We start from the raw sequence: 18,728 nt of genomic DNA, 5'->3' as shown, positions 1-18,728 counted from the left end.
AACAATCAGTTGTGTTTTTGCGAGACAACATATTGTTCATGTTTAATGGTTAGTTTCATATTTGAACACAAAAATGTGTTTTGTCTGCATGATATTGCAAACTGTCATTTGATATGAGGGGGAAAAAAAGAGGAAAGACTGCCAGCATACGTGCAGCAGATAACCAGGAAAAAAGCATGCGATGCAATTTTCAATTTTGAAACTAAATTCTCGTGATTAGAGGAATTTAAGATGCTTTTTTGTTTGATTACAGCATAAATCCTGATATCTGGCTTCACTCTTATGTTCTCTCTTTAAAAACCTGGCAATGATTTATTTTGAATTATGCATTTCACTTGAATGTATATAGATCCAATGAATTTTGTGGTTTCTGAATGGTTCAGACAAAGGTGTGAACAGCCCACACATCAGACTGTTTTATTATTTCATACTGCAATAAAAAAGTATGACTCCAGCAGATCATTTTCATATATTATAATACAGATGCAGAGTTGAAAGTTTATTCTTTAAACAGCCTAGTATTTTACAGAAATAGATAACTACTTGGAACTTTTGAACATGTCCTTAAAACAGGACATAAGTGGGCACGAATCCTTGGGCTCTACTTTGCCATCATTATCCATGAACACCCAGCAGCAAACAGGGAGGGGAAAGAGCAGGGGGGAATTTAAAGTGTAAGGGGAAAACTTTCAATAAATAAAACAAAAACAATGGATATAATCTCTCTAACCTTTCTCATAATACCCCCACAACCCCACCCATATATCCACACTTTAAGAAATCCCATACAATCGAGGCCAAATTTGAAATTTGTAATTTGTTGTCACTGTGAATTTCCACAAGAGGACATGATTTGAGGCTGAGCAGCTGATGCCAAACAGACATCAATGCCTCTGCAGACTCTCCAGAAACTTCAGTTCATTTGGTGATTACTCTCTTGGCTTGTTGGGTGTTCCATTGGCAAGTTAGCTCCACTCCATTTCTCTCAAGGTTTTTCATCAGATTATAGGTCCGCTAAACAGGAAAACATACCCTGTCTCAGAGATCCCCGTTTGTTCACAATTTAGAATTTATGGGGAATACCAGAGTATGTCTGATAAATGGGAAACTGAAAATAAAAGGTGAAAGTCATGGAAGCAGTTGGGGGGCCGGGGCAGGTGTTGGGGTACAGCTGCTGTTCAAATTGGATACAGTCAGTGGGGGTTTGCTTGGCTGCAGTCCCTTAAAAGTCCTCCAAAGTCTCAATCTCTCCCATATTCAATCTCTCAGATGATGCATTCACAGAAAAACCTGAAAATTGAAAGGCACAAAGATCCAGTTAACAGATGGGCAATAATAAGTAGCAACATGTCACTTCAGATTTTCCAGATTCAGCAGATGGGTCTTTGCTCTTACCTAGAAGGCTGGGGTCTGCACGGACCATCTTCTGCTTCTTTTTCTTCTTCCCTGAGGTGACGGTCTCAAAGCGCTGCTGCTGGCCACTTGTATGGTTAGACTGGTAGAGCGACGAAGATCCTGTTCCACCCCATACAGAATCCTTGGCAAGAGAGAAATGGGGATTTAAAAGCCATTCTGTGAATTTCTGGGCCTTGACATCAGCAAATTTAAAATATTACTATTTGACTTAAAGCCGGAGCTCATTTCATGATTATTCAAAGTTATGTTGAGAGTTATTTTCTGGTACAATGAAATGCAAACAAGATACTAGCTGATGACAAACCATATCTACACAATAGTTAACCATTGATCAGTGACTCATTATTTTCATTATCAATTACTCTCACGATTGGTTTTTAAACAAATCATTCAGTCTAAAACAGAGCAGGTCAATAGTGAAAAATGAGCATCACAAGTTCCCAGAGACAAAGGGGATGCCTTCAAATTACTTGCTTTGTCTGACTGAAAGTCCAAAGCCTAAAATATTTAAATATCACATATAAGCTGAGAAGCTCTAACCAGAAAAGGTGAGGTAATTTAGCTTAATAAACAAGCTACACGATTAAACAATTATCAGAATATATGCCAATTATTTTTCTCAAAATATGTATTTCAGTGTGTTTCAAGTACTTTGTACCAGTTACTGACACCAATAGCAGTGTCTTTGTCTAGATGCGTCTTTGTGCAAATTTCAAGGAACCATTACTGTCAAGTTATTTTGCCAATAAATACTTAAAATACTTTCCCATCAGGAATCAAGGCATTTCCGGTGCTAAACTAAAGGAAATTGTTGATGGTTGAAGAGAAGTAAAGCAGCTGCCTTGACAGTCTGAATAATGAAGATAAAGACAATGCTGCCTTCAAAAGCTACAGTGCAGACATTAAGTGTGGAACATATGAATACAAGATTACATATTTCATGATACATGCTTTCAATTTTGAAACGAGGAAAAAAAAAAAAATCATGTTAGCACTTTAACGCTTTAAGAATGTGGTACGTAGGATACGTGGATCATATGGACAGATTTGTTCTTCATCCTCATGAGGAAACGGTGTAATGCCTTCTTTTGGGGCTGATCCAAAGATGTGATGCAAGATAGATTCACACCAGCAATGTAAACAACAGTAGTCGTCATGATGTGTGACGCCATTGGTTATGTCAGATGAAATTGCACTGATTGGTTTTAATATACCAGGCAAAAATACCCCAAAGCGAAAACTATTTCAGGGGAGCAAAAGGAAAGGATGTCTCTCTTTTTGATCACATTGCAAGACTCAAATGGCTTCACAAAGCAAAATGGGTACAAAGCATTTAGCACCCATATGCTGAGCCTTTAAATAACTGGTACCACTTCAGTCTCGCTCACCTGCTGCTGTTTGAGGGCTTGCTGTTGGTTTTGCGGTGCCTGTTTCTGTTGGTTAGCGTTCTGTTTGGCACGTCGTTCCAGGAACTGCTTGGCAAAGTCCTTGGCCTCGGGAGTGTCCCCCAGATAGGCCCTGATGTAGTCGTGCACCTCGTATGGAGAGTCCACTTCTTTCAGGAAGGAAGCAAATGTAGGAACTGGCAGGGAAAAAGATGGAGAATATTTCTAAGTTTGGCTTCCAAAAATGGTCCATCAATAGTTGTGGGTGAAGTGCCTTTGCAAAACATATTTCTAAAGACATACCATCCAGATTGTTGGCTGTGTTGAGGGTGTGCAGGGTTTGCTCACACCATTGCATGAAGGTGTCCTGCTGGCTCTTATTGACCCCCTGGAACAACTTTAGCAGCTTCTCCTCCTCCTCTACCTTCTTATTGGCTCGCCCACTCAAAGAGTTACTTCATTTGAACAAAATGCAAATGCGGGAGGAAGACAAAAGGAAGTCATTAAGCGCTGTGAATTACTCATATAGCAAGTCATGCTTTTCATCAGAGGTTGTGACTAAGGCATTCTTAATAAATACCTGAGGTTGGCGTTGCCTTTGTTGTTCTTCTGTGTGCTGCCTTTCCTGGTTTGAGGAGGTTGCTGAACAGCCTCCTTCACAGCCTCATCCCAGAAGCCCATGTTTGAGTTGTGGGTGTCACCCCAGATACTGCTGGAGTCGGAGCCCCAGTTAGTGCAGGTGCTGGCATTGACAGACCCCCACACAGAGCTACTCAGAGATGTCTGTGAAGAGAGCAAGACACTATTAGTGGCATAACACTTGTTACTATTTTCAGTACCAATTAATCTTCCTATTACTTTGCTGACTAATAGGTTGTTTGGTCTGTATAATGTCAGAAAATGGTCACAAATATCCATCACAATTTCATAATTTTACATAAATCTCATCTCATCTTCAAAGGGTTATAAGCTGCCCAGAATGGTTGAGCTCTCACACTGACATGCATTAAAAACTTCATTAAGCATTGAAAATGTTGCTTGTAGCATCCAACTCTGCAGCACCACAAAGCTTTTATTTGCTTTCATCCAATCAGAAACTTAAAATCATATATGTAACATACAGTTCTGTTTTGAGTGCGGGTCTGTTGGGTGACGATGGGGTGGTGTTGTTGCTGCTGCTGCTGCTGCTGCTGCTGCTGCTGCTGCTGCTGCTGCTGCTGTTGTTGTTGTTGTTGTTGTTGTTGATGATGTTGTTGTTGTTGTTGTTGGTGGTCCTTCCGCTGTTTCATCTGCTGGGCTTCCTCCCTCTGAATCTCCAGCAAGGACTTGGTAACAACTGGTTGTTTGGCCACATTACCCCAACCAGACAGCTTGGCTTGAGGCTGCTGAGCCTGTTGCAGAGCCTGCTGTTGCTGCAGCTTCAGGAGCTCTTGTTGCTGACGCCGCTGCTGTGGGTCGTGGAAGGAAACGGGAGGGTGATGGAAATTAGTTGGTGTAGAGCCATTTGGTTCAATAACAAAAAAATAATGCATTATAAAGAAAAAAAAACTAAAACATTGCTCATAACTCATTGGAGGTACAAATACATTGCTGGTGACAGAGTAACTGAACAAGGCCCGCTGTTTGCCATCCTTACCTCCTCCCGCACCTGTCGTTCTCTCTCCTCTTCCAGTTTCTGGATCTCGGCCAGTGACAAGGCATTCTGACTCTGGTTTATAGCATTGGCCGACTGCTGGCCCCACTTTGAAGAGGATGGAAGCTGCAAAACACAGTGAAGAGTTTTGTTAACTTTTATACATTTTATAATGTCAATTTTTGTTGACAGATCCGGTGTCCTTACCTTCATTTGTGCAAGCTGCTGCTGCTGTTGTTGCTGCTGTTGAAGTCTCCTGAGGGCCTCTTGTTGCTGCTGCCTCTGTCTTTGCAGCTCCTGCTGTCTTTGGGCCTCCTGCTCTCTCCGTTTCAGCTCCTCCTGTTGCTGTTGGGCAAGAGCAGCTGCCGCTGCAGCTGCTGCTGCCTCCTCCTCTGCTCGCTTCTCCTCCTCACGCCTCCTCAATGCTTCAAGTTCCTCCTGCTTTCTGCGCTCCTCTTCCTGGTGAGATAGACAACATTTCAAATTAAGAAATGGGGCAGCTGTGGCTCAGGAGGTAGAGTGGGTCGTCCACTAATTAGAAGGTCGGTGGTTCGATCCAGGTCCTGGCTCCTCCAGGCCACATGTCGAAGTATCCTTGGGCAAGATACTGAACCCCACATTGCCCCTGATGGCTGTTCCATCAGTGTATGAGTGTGATGTATGAATGTGTGAGTGAATGGGTGAATGTGGCAATTATTGTAAAGCGCTTTGAGTGGTCAGCAAGACTAGAAAAGTGCAATATAAGTGCAAGTCCATTTCCATTACATTTCACAAGCCCAAAAAGGAGAAAGTATAGGACATGTTTTCCTTAGCTTACCTGTTTGCGAAGGAACTCTTCTCGTTTCTTTCTCTCCTCCTCTTCCCTCCGCCTCTCCTCTAATCTTCGAAGAGCTTCCTCCTGTGCCAGTCTCTCCTCTTCTTCTTTTTGCCTACGCTGTGCCTCTTCTTGCTCTCGCTGCCGCCTCAAAGCTTCCTCCTAAAGATTTACAACACTAGGTCAGTATCAATGCCTTCAAAGAAAATAATTCAGATTGCTTCAGATTGATATTGTTCAAACACTCCACCTGTTTTTGCCGTGCCAGCTCCTCTTCTTCCAAACGTTTGCGTTCCTCCTCTTGTCGAGCCCTTAGGGCCTCCTCCAACCGTTTCCGTTCCTCTTCCTCCCTTTTAGCTCTCATTTCTGCCTCACGCCTCTCCAGCTCCAACTGTTGGATGATGAAGATAAAAATACACTACCGTTATTATCTCAGGAGGTAGAAAAATCCACGCACATTTCTGAGACTCATCCTAAATTAAAGTTATTATTTTCTATTCTATCTAGCCTGCCTACTTCTTCATGCCTGTGAGTCTCACAAAAAGTCTGAGATTAAATACTTTAGCACCGCAAAGTACAAAAGTATAATTTCATTTTACCAATATGTTGACTTATCAGAAGACTGCCTACTGTTTAGTCTAATAAAACATTTTTTAATAGGAGTTGAACATTTCCATTTTGCTTTTTTAATGTTTTTGGAATTTATGCCAATTTGTGGTAAATCCATTTGTTTTAGTAATTAAAATATTATAAGTTGGACTTAGTTCCACTGAGACAAAGGAAACAGAAAAGTAAGCAGAAATACTGTTTACCTTTGCAGCTTTTGACTTCTCTAACTGTTGCATCTGCTCAATGGTTGGAGCCTGTGCCATGGAGTCAATGGGTAAATCCCACACGCTGCTGCCATCCCACGCTGGTGCGAATGAGAGAATATGATGCATTACACCTGCTACAACATGAAGTATTTTTTCCTTGTGCTCTCATGTGATTCAAAAACAAATCAATGCTGCAGGACACTGAAGGCTAAAACTCACTGCTGGGAGCAGGTTGTTGGAGGTTTGGTGTGCAGGAAGCCTGAGAGGATGGGTTCTGCATTTCCCATACAGAACCAGTGTCTGGTACAGACAGGGATCGGGTAACAGGAGGTAGGAGGCTCTCAGACGCTCTACAATAAGATGAGCAAATAAACATTAATAAATACAATGCTAAACACATAGTGCCTAAATCAACACAGGCAGATGTAGATTTACAGGCAGAGCTGACATGTTTGTGAGTGTCAACCTTATCTTGAGTGCTTGATATTGCTGTAGTAGCAGGTTGATCTGCTGTTGGTGTTGCTGCTGCTGTTGAAGAGGAGCTGAGCTAAGAGCTGCAGCTTTCTGCTGGGCCAGGGCCTGAGCATACTGCTGCCTGTAAGACAAGTAGCAAGATAGTAAGACAAGAGGATAAGAGAAATTTGAGAAAATGAGAAATGGGAAACTTAAGTTTTAATGATAATGTGTCAGTTATTTACACACATTATTGGACATTTACATCCCATCCTACCAATACATGAAATATAAGTGTGTATTTTTTAGTATTAAAATAGAAGCAGGGAGAGATCATTTTGATTCTGAGGTCAAAGATTAACCATTAACTATAGTCTGCTTTCAGGTCTTGGCGAGTACTACTACATGTGAAACAAGTTGTATAAATCCTTTTGTTGTGTGAAAGTAATGTCAGTTTCAGATCTGGGACTGGCATACCTGAGGAGGTATTGATACTGGAGCTGCTGTAACTGGTAGAGGTTGAGAGCAGTGAGCTCCTGCTGCCTCTTCAACCTCTCTTGATCACCATCTCCCTGCATCACATCAAGAGATGCAGAGTCAGGATAAATCATAACAGTCAAACAAGCAAAAGATAGCAAGAGACATAAGATGTTAAGCAAAGGGGGGAATTCAAGGCCAAAGTGCTGACAGCACAAAAAGAGTCTGGACCTCAAGGCTATTGTTTACTCAATCTCTGTGCAATTTGTTTTGCGTTTGAGCAACATCTAGCTGTATAAAGCTAATACTGACCTTTCCATATTGAACCAAGGCTGCAATTGCTATTAAAGTTGTCTCTAATAAACATCAATTTCAAGGGGGTGAATAGTTATGATAAATAATTTAATATAGTACTTTTAAAAAAATGAGTTTTTCATCTTAAAGAATTCAGAACGACCACTTCCATGACAAATAAATACATAAAAGTATAAAAATAGGAACCTTACATTCTGTCTGCTGATTCTAGCTCCAAATGCTGGCTGTTAGACATTGATACATTCACTTGGTCCAACTGTATCCAGCTGCTTCAGTTGCTTCCTTTTTCATATCGTTTAATATCAGGAGATATTCTTATTTAACAAGATTTTGATGATGACTTGTTTAGCAAAAAAAATTGCAATTGCTTTATGAAAAACCTCCATATAATCCATGAAGTCAGAGAAAGGTTCTTGAAACACCAAAAAACTGGTACATGAAGGATTCCTTTGAGTGGAATATGACACCACCTATAGGTCATGGTTAGTATTGGCAACTAGTGCTGATTCAAAAAGCAAACCTTTGGATATAAGAAATGAAGCAGGCCACATTTTGAAAACACAAACCTGTAGAGGTGGAGGTGCAGGGCCTGGAGTGAACGGTACCCTCCCCCATATCTTCATGATCTCGCCGAGTGGTTGAAATACTTCATCGCACCCTCTTTTGACTAAAAGAGACACTGTGAAGTAACCAGCTTGAAACCACTCAGTCATCTCCTGGTTACTGAATGGACCTGTAGAACCACAAAATGAGCATAGCAGGTTCAAAGGAAACAGGTGCCTTCTCAAAAATAAATGTATTTAAGTCCCATTTTGAGCACATAAAAACTATTCCAGTCTTACCCTGTATCTCCCCCTGGGGGTCTTTGTAGAACCATTTGAGAGCAGCTTCATGTGTAAGCGGCAGGCCTGCAGGCTTGGGCTTCTCTGAAGTCTTTGCTGCAAGTCTGTCATCATCCACCACACTGTCCTGTAGGTACGCCACCATCTTTTCTGCCTCCTGGAGGGGAATTTTTAAGTTCTACATTACTCATAACCCTGCTTAAATCAATACAACCTAACATAACAGGGCTGATTACACAACTCATTTTTGACTGTTTAGTTTTTTAAGGGAAATTAACTATCATTTATTGGAAAAGGGTAATCACTTCTCTGGTATCATAATATTCACAGTATGATTTCCTCTTCACTGAGCACAAGATTTTAAGAGGTCCTTACAAATCAATTAAAGAAGGATTAGGACTGTAGGTGGAATTGTGATCGACGACAGCAGCGCTACACCCTACTGACAGACTTTCATGTTTAAAGTGTAGTAATATACCTGCTCAAAGTGTTTCAGTCCCTCATCTTCATCTGTGTCATGTGGCACAGTGGTGGGCCTGCCAATAGGTGCCATTATACTCGAAGGGAAAGGCAAAGGATTGTTCATCACCACAGGAACCTCCATGGGCTTTTGCTGCGGTAGCTGGACACTGGGCGATGGAGCAGATACTTCTGTATAAAATGAGAAATGGAAATAGCAGATATTAGTGAGGTTTCATGGTCCGTAGAACAGAAATGCTTGATAAGTCTTTCCATTTACTGTGAAATTGAAGAACCAACCCCCACCTGCAAGGGTGGTAGAAATGTGGGTCATGGGTAGGGACTCCAGCATGCTGTTAGACATGGGGACGTGCAGGGGGACTTTGCAGGGCTCTGGTGGGTGCTCAAGGGGTGGCTGCCGTTCAGCTGGCCTCTCAGTCTCTTCTGTTCTGCTGGGCTGGCTGGGGGACAAAGACTGGGCAGGGACCTGAGACTCTGAGACTGGGGGAGCAACAGGTGGAGCAACAGATGGAGCTTCCTCGGACACCCTGGCCAACTCTAATAAAAAAATAAATAAAAAAAAAAAAATAGATTTACTGCCCTGCGGTGTATACCTTTGCCAACCATTCAAGTTGCAGGAAATATGGTCACAATCTCCCCTTCCTGAGTTACAGCATTGAATAATGGCCAGAAGTGTTTTTGTAGAACATTATGATGTCAGAGTGAAGTTGACCTTTGACCATATGGATATAAAATGTAACTGTGTTAAATTGTGTCATAATAAGCTTATAAATTTGTGGCCAAAAACGTGTTTTGTGAGGTCACAGTGACCTTGACCACTAATATCTAATCAGTTCACCCTTGAGTCAAAGTGGACATTTGTGCCAAATCTGAAGGGATTCCCTTGAGGAGTTCTCGAGATACTGTGTTAACAAGTATCGCACCCTGACCTTGACCTTTTTGATCAACAAAATCTAATCAGTTCATCCTTGAGTCCAAGTGAATGTTTGTGCCAAATTTGAAGATATTCCCTCAAGGCATTACTGAGATATCGCCTTCATGGATGGGATGTACATATGTATGTATGGATGGATGGACAACCTGAAACCATAATGGCTACGGCCTCGGCCGTCGCCGGCACAGAGGCATAAAAACACAATGTTTAAGTGATGAGATGGGATAATAACCAATATTGTCTCCAAAAAAATGTTGTGAGCCTTTTTCAATCCCATTTCATTCATTAGTGAGACGTTATTGCACACCAAGCCAATGTGGACCAATACTGTGTAATCAGTATGAAATTTGCATATCAGCTCTTCTAGACAGGTGTTACAACAGCAGAATGGCGTAGTTCCCAGTGAAAACACCATTCAGCTAGAGGACTAATTTTGAAATCCCAGTGTCAGTAAACTTAAATTTCTGTGAATAAGTCACTACTTTTCTGTGAGTAATGACTAAGCCCAATCAATTTGATTTCATATCCAAGCTTTTAAGTGCTACTAACAATTAATTTAATAATAATAAAAAAAAAAAAAAAATCCCATAGAAGTGACTGACCTTTCCGGTCAGCCTCTCTCTTGGCCTCCATGTCTGTTTCTTTGGTCTCCTTGGGCTGACTGTCCTCCTCCTCCAGGCCTTCTTCACACTCTTCCAGGGGCTTGAAGTCGAGCTCTGCCTCTTCCAGGATTGGCTCCTTGGAGGCTTTCTGATAACATGACAAAGAACACAATTGCAGAAAATCTGGCAACAGTATCCTCCCATGAAGCTTTCAATCTTAATAGACAAGGTAATGATCTGCTTCATAATATCTAGCGAAAACAAGCCATTTATATAAGTAAATGGTGCATCAGTACTTAATTTCACTGATTTATTTAAAACTCTCGTCAGATTTCCTTTCTTACCTTGAGAGAGAGAAAGGCCCCTGACGAGTCGAAGGTGCCCGCCTCCTCGTCTGCGTCCTCTAGACACCACTCTGGCAGGCTGTCCCTCTCATCTTCCAGGCTGCCGCTGCCTGACCGTGGCCTCCTGTATCCACGCTCGTCTTCTCTTGCATCAAACGGGAAGCGACGACGCTGGTCTGGGTGTTCCCGCCACCCTGCTGACCGAGGCCCATCTGGGGAAATAGGAAACTAGTTAGGATTGTATAACCAATCTTAATCTCATTATACAACTTAACTTCATTAAAAGGTGGAAAGCTTTTTGGCCACCAGTAGCACGACTGAACAAAGTGCATCCACATACTTTAATACATGATTATATGCTTGAAATGATTTTCAAGCATGTGCAGGTCAAAAACACTTGGAAGTGAAGGGGACATCAGTGTACTTTTGAAGTGTCCCTCTTATATAAAATATGTACCCTTAATAGGTACCCGCTATGTCATAATATTCTGATGACCACAAAGAAAATGCGGAGATGAAGAACACCTCTTAATTCAAGTTGGTTGTATGGTAAAATTTCTATTATCTTGTGCAATGAAAAAACATAAACCCCAGAGCAGTTTGCAGGCTGACACAGAAATGTACCTTATTCTGAAACAAGCCATACAACAAACATGGTGGTACACCACAAATACATTTATCAAAGATAATTTATCAAAGATAAATGTATTGGTAATGTGGTCAGTGCTGTGCCCACCTGGGCTTGGGGGGCACCACCGGTCACTGTCCCGTCGAGAACCCGCCAGTCGCCAGCCCCCCTCATCATCCTCACCATTCTGATCATCTCGAGAAGTACGCCAGTTCTCACTCTCTGAACGCGTGAAGTCGTGCTTCCTCGGTAGACCTGTCCCACCGTCCTCGTAGTTTCCTCGGACTGCAAAGTGTAAGGGGTTGATTAAAAGTGCAGCCATCATCATTACATTCATAAAAGCGAAATGTAGTCCTACTTAATGCTGCCAATCAAGTAATTTGTCCTATTTCCACTAAAAATCTGAACTCCCTATTGGTCAATGACTGAAGAAAACTTACTGTGATTCATCTGAAAATGTCCTGGAGCAGCATCTGTCAGGTTTACAGAGAGGAACAAATAGTAGAAGTAATCCAGTGTATCTGCCATTCAGTATGTCATATATTGATTATTTGACTTAAGAAAAAATGTAACACCAACCTGGGTCTTTTCGACCTGGCTTTTCGAACCTTCTATCTCCCCTGGTGAGGAAAAAATAAATAAAACACCAGTTATGTAACATCATGACTAAAGAGATGTTTAACTGCTGTCTAGCAAAAACTCAAATTGAAAATCAATTTGTCAAACAAGGTCAGAGTTTTACAACAGATCTTGACACCACAAATAGATCTTTTAATACCTTTCTTCCCAGCTCTGGGAGCGATGCATCTCCCTCCCTCCACGACCAAAACCTTCTACATCATCAAAACTTCTTTGGTAAAACCCTCCATCTCCTCTCCCCCGGCCTGAAAGCAATCACAGGATGAAGCAGCCTTAAGTGTCCCGATAAGATCTAGTTGTTCATGAGTCTTTACAACTGTGTAGCATAAAGTACACTACTGGTAGTACATTTAACATTTGATCACAGGACCCAGATTGGTTCATCCATTTATAGTGTTCCACAAAACATTCAGATTTCCCACAACAGTTGATCAGAAACTCTATACCCACCTTTTGTTACTAGGAGTCATTGCTGCTTAGATGAGTAAATTGTCTGTATTTTAAATGGTCTACTTTTTTTTTTTCATGAACACACAAATATAACAGAACTACCATCATCCAATGCATATAATATGCTGAATAATTATGCTGTACTCTCCCTTTCCTTGGTCATCTAGAAGATGTACAACAAACCAGCTCTTGTGGTTTTTAATTCATCTGTCCTCTCCATGATTCATAGGCAATATCCTTCAACAGTGATAATACAGTTTGACTGTTGTCAATTATATTTTCTTCTTATTCTCTTAGAGTCAGTTGGCAAACAATAACATTGTGCACTACTGTTAACTTATGATTTCTTTTACCACCTCTTAAACGTGGTGACACAACAAACCTTCAATGTAGGTAGTTCAGAAAAAGTTCAATGAATGACCTGACTGTCCAACATGTGTCTTTTCATTTGAAGCAAGCATTAATCTGCATACATACATGTATACATGCATGTTAAGAGCTTCTTCTGATTAAAGTTGACCTTCACTCACAGTCTGGATCCAAAGCTGGGTGTATGAACTGGGACTATGTGAATCCAACACTGAGAAGTATAGAGAACAAGACCGTACGGGGTGAAGAAATACGAGTCAAAATAAATAGTTTTATTATATTTTACATGCTCTCTTTATGCTATATGCAGTATGCTTCATATTAAAATTAACAGCCAAAATATTTTTTGAGCAGTAAACTTAATTTAACTTCTTATTACACAATTCAACAGCAGGCACTATGTTTTCGTTAGTAAGTGGGAAAAAGATTATAAATTTAATATAAGGGCAGACCGATAAAGGCACAGCCAATGAATTTGCAAGATCATGACAAAGCACTTTAGAGCTGGTCTACAGTTATAGTTATATGTGGTATCTTCCATTTATCATGTTTTAAATTTTGAGTGGCTTTTGTCCTGCTACCTTCCTAGAACTGCAACTCTTAAGTTTGGTTCAAGACTTCTTTTTTTGGCTAATTCCACCGCTAGTAGTTGCTAGCGTGCCTGAAAAGTCTGAGCAGACTCTGCAGTGACAAACAGGAAAGATGCTGTTCTTAAGGAACACAAGATTTATTTGTTGTCTGTGGCAGAAACTCTAACACAGCATATGGACCCACAAATAACTATACATAACTTAAAACTGAGCCTCCCTAAACACTTAGGGCTGACTAACAGTAACCCAACAACTCCAAATAGCTCTGTAAAATTAGTATGGAGCTTTGACTGACTGGAGGATGTATATAAGTGTCCAAGTATGTTCATACATATAGCACTGTGATTTCAAACAGGGTTTTCCATGTTTAAAGCATATCAATTATTAGTTCAAGCAGCTGGGGTCCAAGTATGCTGAGTAAGCACAACACCTAGAGAGTTCTAATATTACATCCCTTGTCTCAAGCTGTGGCCATATTGGTGGGATTCTTCAAAGGCATCTTAACTATTTGCAGTTGTGACTCTGAAACTGCATAGATAGAATATCTAAATAGCTAAAATTGGCTCCTTTGAAAAATGAAATCCACCTTATTGTTTCCACAGCGTAAACTCACCCTGCAGCTAAATATCATGGAAAAGAGAAAGGGAAAAATGACACATTCATATATGATCTCGGTTAAAAATCTTACCTCTACCCCTTGAGGTACTTCGGCCTCTTGGTGCCCCTGCTATCGGACCGCTTCCTCGGCCTGTCAGCCGAAGTACTGCTGCACTGTTTACAGACATGGAAAAATTTCTCTGCAAATACAGACAGGGGGTGGGGGGGTGGGGACGAACAGCCAGCTCTCAGCACTCTTCTTGGCACTTGTTCTTTGTTTCGTAGTCTAATTACTACTTATTCCAAGAAATGGCCAACTGACTAAATAAGTCAGAAACACTTTCTGATCTTATCATTTCTCACCAAGATAGTGACCTGATATTATGACAAGTTCTCCTACCTGTTCTTCCTCTGTAAAAGACACGAGTGCCAGAGGCGGTAAGGGCTCCTCTTGCAATATGGGCAGGAACTCCTTATCATGTAGGTCTATAGGGATCTGGAGGAGAAAATAAACAATCACAGGCTTCACTGTTAAGATGCATAAGGGTTTGAGAGAATGTGTTATTACACACCAAACAAGGAAGATGTAAATCTAATCTCAGCAGTACCATAATTTGAATGCAAGTCATGTTGACTGCAAGCCTTCATCAACAGCTAAGATATAGATGTTATACCCACCTTGTTATCCTTTACATAAAGTGCTAACATTTCTTCTCTCCCGTAGCGATAGTCTGCAAGTTTATACTTTGGCAATGCAGGTGAGAGGGGTGGAGAGGCAACAGCGCTGCTGCTTCCACCACCACCGCTGCCACCACCTCCAGACAGGGCACGGAGCCTGCAAAGAGAGAAAGGGTAGTAAAAGCAGAAGGGACAGATGAAGGAGAGACAACACTAAAGCTGAGGTAGCAATTGGCATGTCTGAACATGTATGGTAAAGCTGCACTGGGCCCCAAAAGAAAACCAGTTTCACAACCTAAGAGTCACTTCCCTCAGACTAATCATGAATTCATGCCAGTTCAATTACCATTCTGGTCCAAAGTTAAGTGTCTGGGTTTCGGCCATTCTTCCTTGAAGTTCTACAAATATGAAAAGGGAGAAATGGGATTAGAACAACTCAGTAGATACCTTGAAGACATAAATATTGCATCATTATATTGCATCACATCTCACAATTACTGATGTGTTTAGTGTCCATATAATGGTCCATGAGATGGACTATTTTTCTGAATTGATTAATGCTATTTACAAGTCCTGGGCACCCATAATGACAACTCAAAATGTCTTATTTTGTCCAGCCAACAGTCCAAGAACCAAAGATTTTCAACTTAAAATAATACAAAACATAGAAAAGCAGCAAATCCTCACATTTGAAAGCCTGGAAATGGAGACTGCCATTTTACTTGTTTAATAACTGCAAAGATTAATTGAACATCTAAATTGTTGCAGATTACTTTTCAATAAATTGTCTAACTTTTAATTATTTGACAAGTTGTTTCAACTCTAGTTTATAAACTATTGACGCAAAAGTTAGTTGGGTTAAGAGTAGCTCTTCAAAAACAAACAGTAAATTTTGTATCAGAAAACACTTAGTGTATTGCGATACAATATCAGGGTAACAGAATTCTCAAATAAATTTGAAATCAACTTTTATCTACACAAATATTGTTACCTAACCAATGTAATTTGTTTACCACACCAGTTCACATTTTTTTTCTATCTTAATGAGACACAACTACAGCTATCATGGCACACACAGTTCTGCTGGACAGAATTTGGTAAGGCATTTAAGGTTTTGTCACAGGCTTTAACTCCCCTGGATATATAGCCCATCCCACTAGCAGACACAACCAGTGTACAATTTCAAACTGCTAAAGCTATTTTAGGAAGGCTCCCAGCCTGCAAGGAGGGGAAGTCAGACACCTGTAATTGACAGCGGAAATGGTCTTTACTTTGACTAATAATTAAAAATAATCATGTAATGTCAACAAGATTAGCTGTTTGTTTACAACAGTGTATTATCTCCCAAGACTTTACCTTACACTTAAGCTTGAAAGCAAGGATTTTTTAAGCTGTGAGACTCTCTCAAATATCGGACACAAAAGGCGACAGTAGACTCACAATACCACTGACCATATGGAAGTCGGGGTAAGCCACGTGTAAGTGGGTAGTTAAAGCAAACTCAACTGAAGTGAGCAACATTTCTGACAACTCTCCTGAACGCTTAGCACGTTTGCCAGTGTTAAAATAAAGGGAAAGCGAAACGAATGGCTGACTTTCCATAACGTTATAAGTTGTCTCCAATAATTAAAAGCCAATGCTCGCCAACTGGCCAATCTGTTCGAAACACAACTTTTATCCGTTTGGTTACAAACTAGTACTCTTGATAAGAGAAGGGAAAGCTAAAGTCAATATGAAAATGACTGACCACTAAGTTCTTGTAAAGTTGTCCAAATTGTTGCCTTATGTAAAATGCTATTGCACCATGTAATGTTATCGCTAGCTAGAGGAAAGCAGGAGCACACAGTTACCGCACGGTGGACGGGCCGACCCATCCTGACGCTAACGTCGGTTACATTACTGAATCATGCTAAAAGCTGGCTTACAATGATCCATACGAGCCACGGTGATAACTCGGGGGAATTAAGTGGAAACCACCCTCGGTTATAAACATAACGTTAGCTAACACAGCAAGCTAACCAGTCAAAGAAAGAACTAACATGGACATTTCTCAGGACACCAGTGACTGACATTAGCCAGCGTATCTCCTAACGGTCGAAAGTTGACATTAGGGTTATAGTTATGTTGAAAGGTGGAAGAAAAGGTGTAGTTAAAGGGCTACTTCCAATATGCTGGTGCCATACCATGGTATTTTAACCAACTAGCAAGACGACAGCCAACGGTGGGTCTGCCAGCGCCTTAGCTAGCTAGCAGCGTTTTCTCCCAACGTTGTATCTGTCGTACGCCAAACCACACACATGTATTGACACCAATTTAATTTCCCATAGGAGGAGAGGTCTTGTCATATATTCTACTAAACAAACGTAACACTGCTCCGGCACAAGTTAATCCCTATTCTCAACACTGGTAGCTAGCATAGGTTAGCTAGCTAGCTACACGCGGCCTTCCGGGCAGACTGGATCCACAACAAAATTTCCTTGTCAGGCCGTCCCGCACTTCACACGGCCCGGACATGCACACACAGACACTGGGGCCCGGTGCTGTTAGGCCAAGTAAACATGGTGGTTTAACAACAGTCCCAAGCACGCCAGCTCGTCAGAATATGACTCTCTGACATGGCACTTTACTTAAATGAACGATTTCCCCTTAGCTAGTGTATTAAACTTTGGCTGTCTTACCTCTGCTTGTTCTGACAGCACAAGGTTTGTATGCGAGTTGTGTAGCTCTCTCTCTCTCTCTCTCTCACTCTATCTATCTCTCTCTCTCTTCGTTTTCCACAAGATGGCTGAGTGTGGGTCACATGACAACAGATAAAACCCGTATGCCGTGGTAAGATTTGCTGACTGGTACATATTCACAGACAACGAGGTGAATATAACCACTGTATTTACCGTTCTTATGTTATGTATGACTGCTGTGCACAGTACACAGACTTGTACTAAGCATGTCACATAAGAGTGGGTATTACTTTGTTTTCACACATCCCAACTTTTCAGTAAGGGATATTGTACCGGCGTACATGTGTACAGTATGCTGTGATGTACACAGTACTGTAAGCTTCTCAAACACGTGTCCCCTCTGAATGTGTATTTAAACGCATCTCCACAGAATAAGAACTGTTAATAACTATTAAACGCTACCGTAAAAAAAACAACATTTTGCAATGTTTGACTCTTAAGCAAAAAAATCTTAAGTAGCTTTAGGGAATTCCTGTGCTCATTTGTTAGTGTACAAGACTTTAATGTATTTTAAAAACACCGAGAGGGGATAAAACTCGACAGTGGGCAGTAATGTATCTGATTAGATTAGAAAATAGAAATGAAAAGCGTTTCAACATTACCATAATATTTCTAATGAACTGACGCCATATTCTTCTAATCATTATTATCTTATTGTTATCTTATTATATATTTTTATTATATATATTTCTTATTATTATCTTTTATATATATATATATATATATATATATATATAGTCCTCGTGATCTTACTATAATGCTGTCAAACAATTATGGTTGAAGTTCTTGCAGATTTGGGTTTTTGCCATATCTGTAGCTTCAGCAAACAGAAACTTTAAGAGAAACTGCCACGTGAAACCCTTGCTGTGGCTGGCTATGTTTGGCTTGTGTTGGATGCGGAAACTCATATCTATGGCTGTGATAGTGGCTATTGCTTTTGCAGTAATTATGCCTGGTTATTCTTTACATAACCTAAACTGGGCAGCTTAACCATTTTCAGCCAACTGAACCATGGTAGTTCACTGCCATGTCATGCCAATAATTACATAATGCTATAACGTCCAAACTTTTAAAAGGTTAAAGTTAGCTAGTTTGGGCCAATTTACGGGTAACTATAAGGTAAACCTCTTAGGAATATATCTTTGTAAAGATTCATATGATTGTATTAACATGTATTGTCTTGTTGGATAAAAGGAGTAAAATGACCAAATCTAAGTAGAATCTACTTAAAAAAAACTTTAATAACATTCCTGCAGAACTCGTCAATTATCTAGCAGTGATGTGGAAGATCAACTCTAAAGTTCATTTTACCAACTACTGGCAAGACTTCAAAAACCTTTAGGACTGAAAAGGACTACTTGATAAAAAACGACCTTAGTTCATTTAATAGCTTTCTGGTGGCAACAACTGTACATTGTATTACTAGTTCGTAAAATGGAAATATTTCGGGCCTTTGTGAAAAAAAGTTTTTGGTCATAGTATGCCAGCAAAAACTGTTATATGTTGTCATTTTGTCATAATGTAGAGTT

General features: G+C 40.6%; 1 protein-coding gene across 2 annotated transcripts; it reads right to left on the bottom strand.

Moving 5' to 3' along the window:
- Nucleotides 1-378: 378 nt before the first annotated feature.
- Nucleotides 379-17,243, bottom strand: gigyf2 (GRB10 interacting GYF protein 2). Of its 2 annotated transcripts, none has more exons than XM_023404126.2 (29): nucleotides 17,140-17,243; nucleotides 14,808-14,859; nucleotides 14,462-14,618; nucleotides 14,184-14,279; nucleotides 13,875-13,983; nucleotides 11,917-12,022; nucleotides 11,718-11,758; nucleotides 11,579-11,611; nucleotides 11,247-11,423; nucleotides 10,511-10,722; nucleotides 10,167-10,314; nucleotides 8,916-9,167; nucleotides 8,629-8,801; nucleotides 8,151-8,307; nucleotides 7,875-8,041; nucleotides 6,994-7,088; nucleotides 6,530-6,658; nucleotides 6,283-6,413; nucleotides 6,061-6,161; nucleotides 5,499-5,639; nucleotides 5,252-5,410; nucleotides 4,642-4,893; nucleotides 4,438-4,560; nucleotides 3,923-4,249; nucleotides 3,382-3,584; nucleotides 3,105-3,256; nucleotides 2,805-2,998; nucleotides 1,396-1,537; nucleotides 379-1,290 (listed from the first exon to the last, which is right to left on the bottom strand). In XM_023404126.2, exons 2-29 carry the CDS (start codon nucleotides 14,843-14,845, stop codon nucleotides 1,223-1,225), a joined length of 4,083 nt encoding a protein of 1,360 aa, XP_023259894.1. In that variant the 5' UTR covers nucleotides 14,846-14,859; nucleotides 17,140-17,243; the 3' UTR covers nucleotides 379-1,222. The 2 variants fall into 2 exon arrangements, with proteins under 2 accessions (XP_023259894.1, XP_023259895.1); XM_023404127.2 differs by having other exon boundaries at nucleotides 11,322-11,423.
- Nucleotides 17,244-18,728: the final 1,485 nt, after the last annotated feature.

This window comes from Seriola lalandi, unplaced genomic scaffold, assembly GCF_002814215.2.
Source record: "Seriola lalandi dorsalis isolate HSWRI2012SDOR001 ecotype SW California unplaced genomic scaffold, Sedor1 jcf7180002054223, whole genome shotgun sequence".
Classification (NCBI taxonomy): Eukaryota; Metazoa; Chordata; class Actinopteri; order Carangiformes; family Carangidae; genus Seriola; species Seriola lalandi.
This window is presented reverse-complemented; position numbering and strand designations above follow the sequence as displayed.

Coding starts and splice junctions, on each gene's coding strand:
- gigyf2 (XM_023404126.2), bottom strand. CDS start 14,845: ATGGCCGAAACCCAGACACTTAACTTTGGACCAGAATG. Junction 6,414..6,529: donor TATCAAGCACTCAAGATAAG/GTTGACACTCAC, acceptor ATCTTATTGTAG/AGCGTCTGAGAGCCTCCTAC. Junction 6,162..6,282: donor CCAACAACCTGCTCCCAGCA/GTGAGTTTTAGC, acceptor CATTCGCACCAG/CGTGGGATGGCAGCAGCGTG.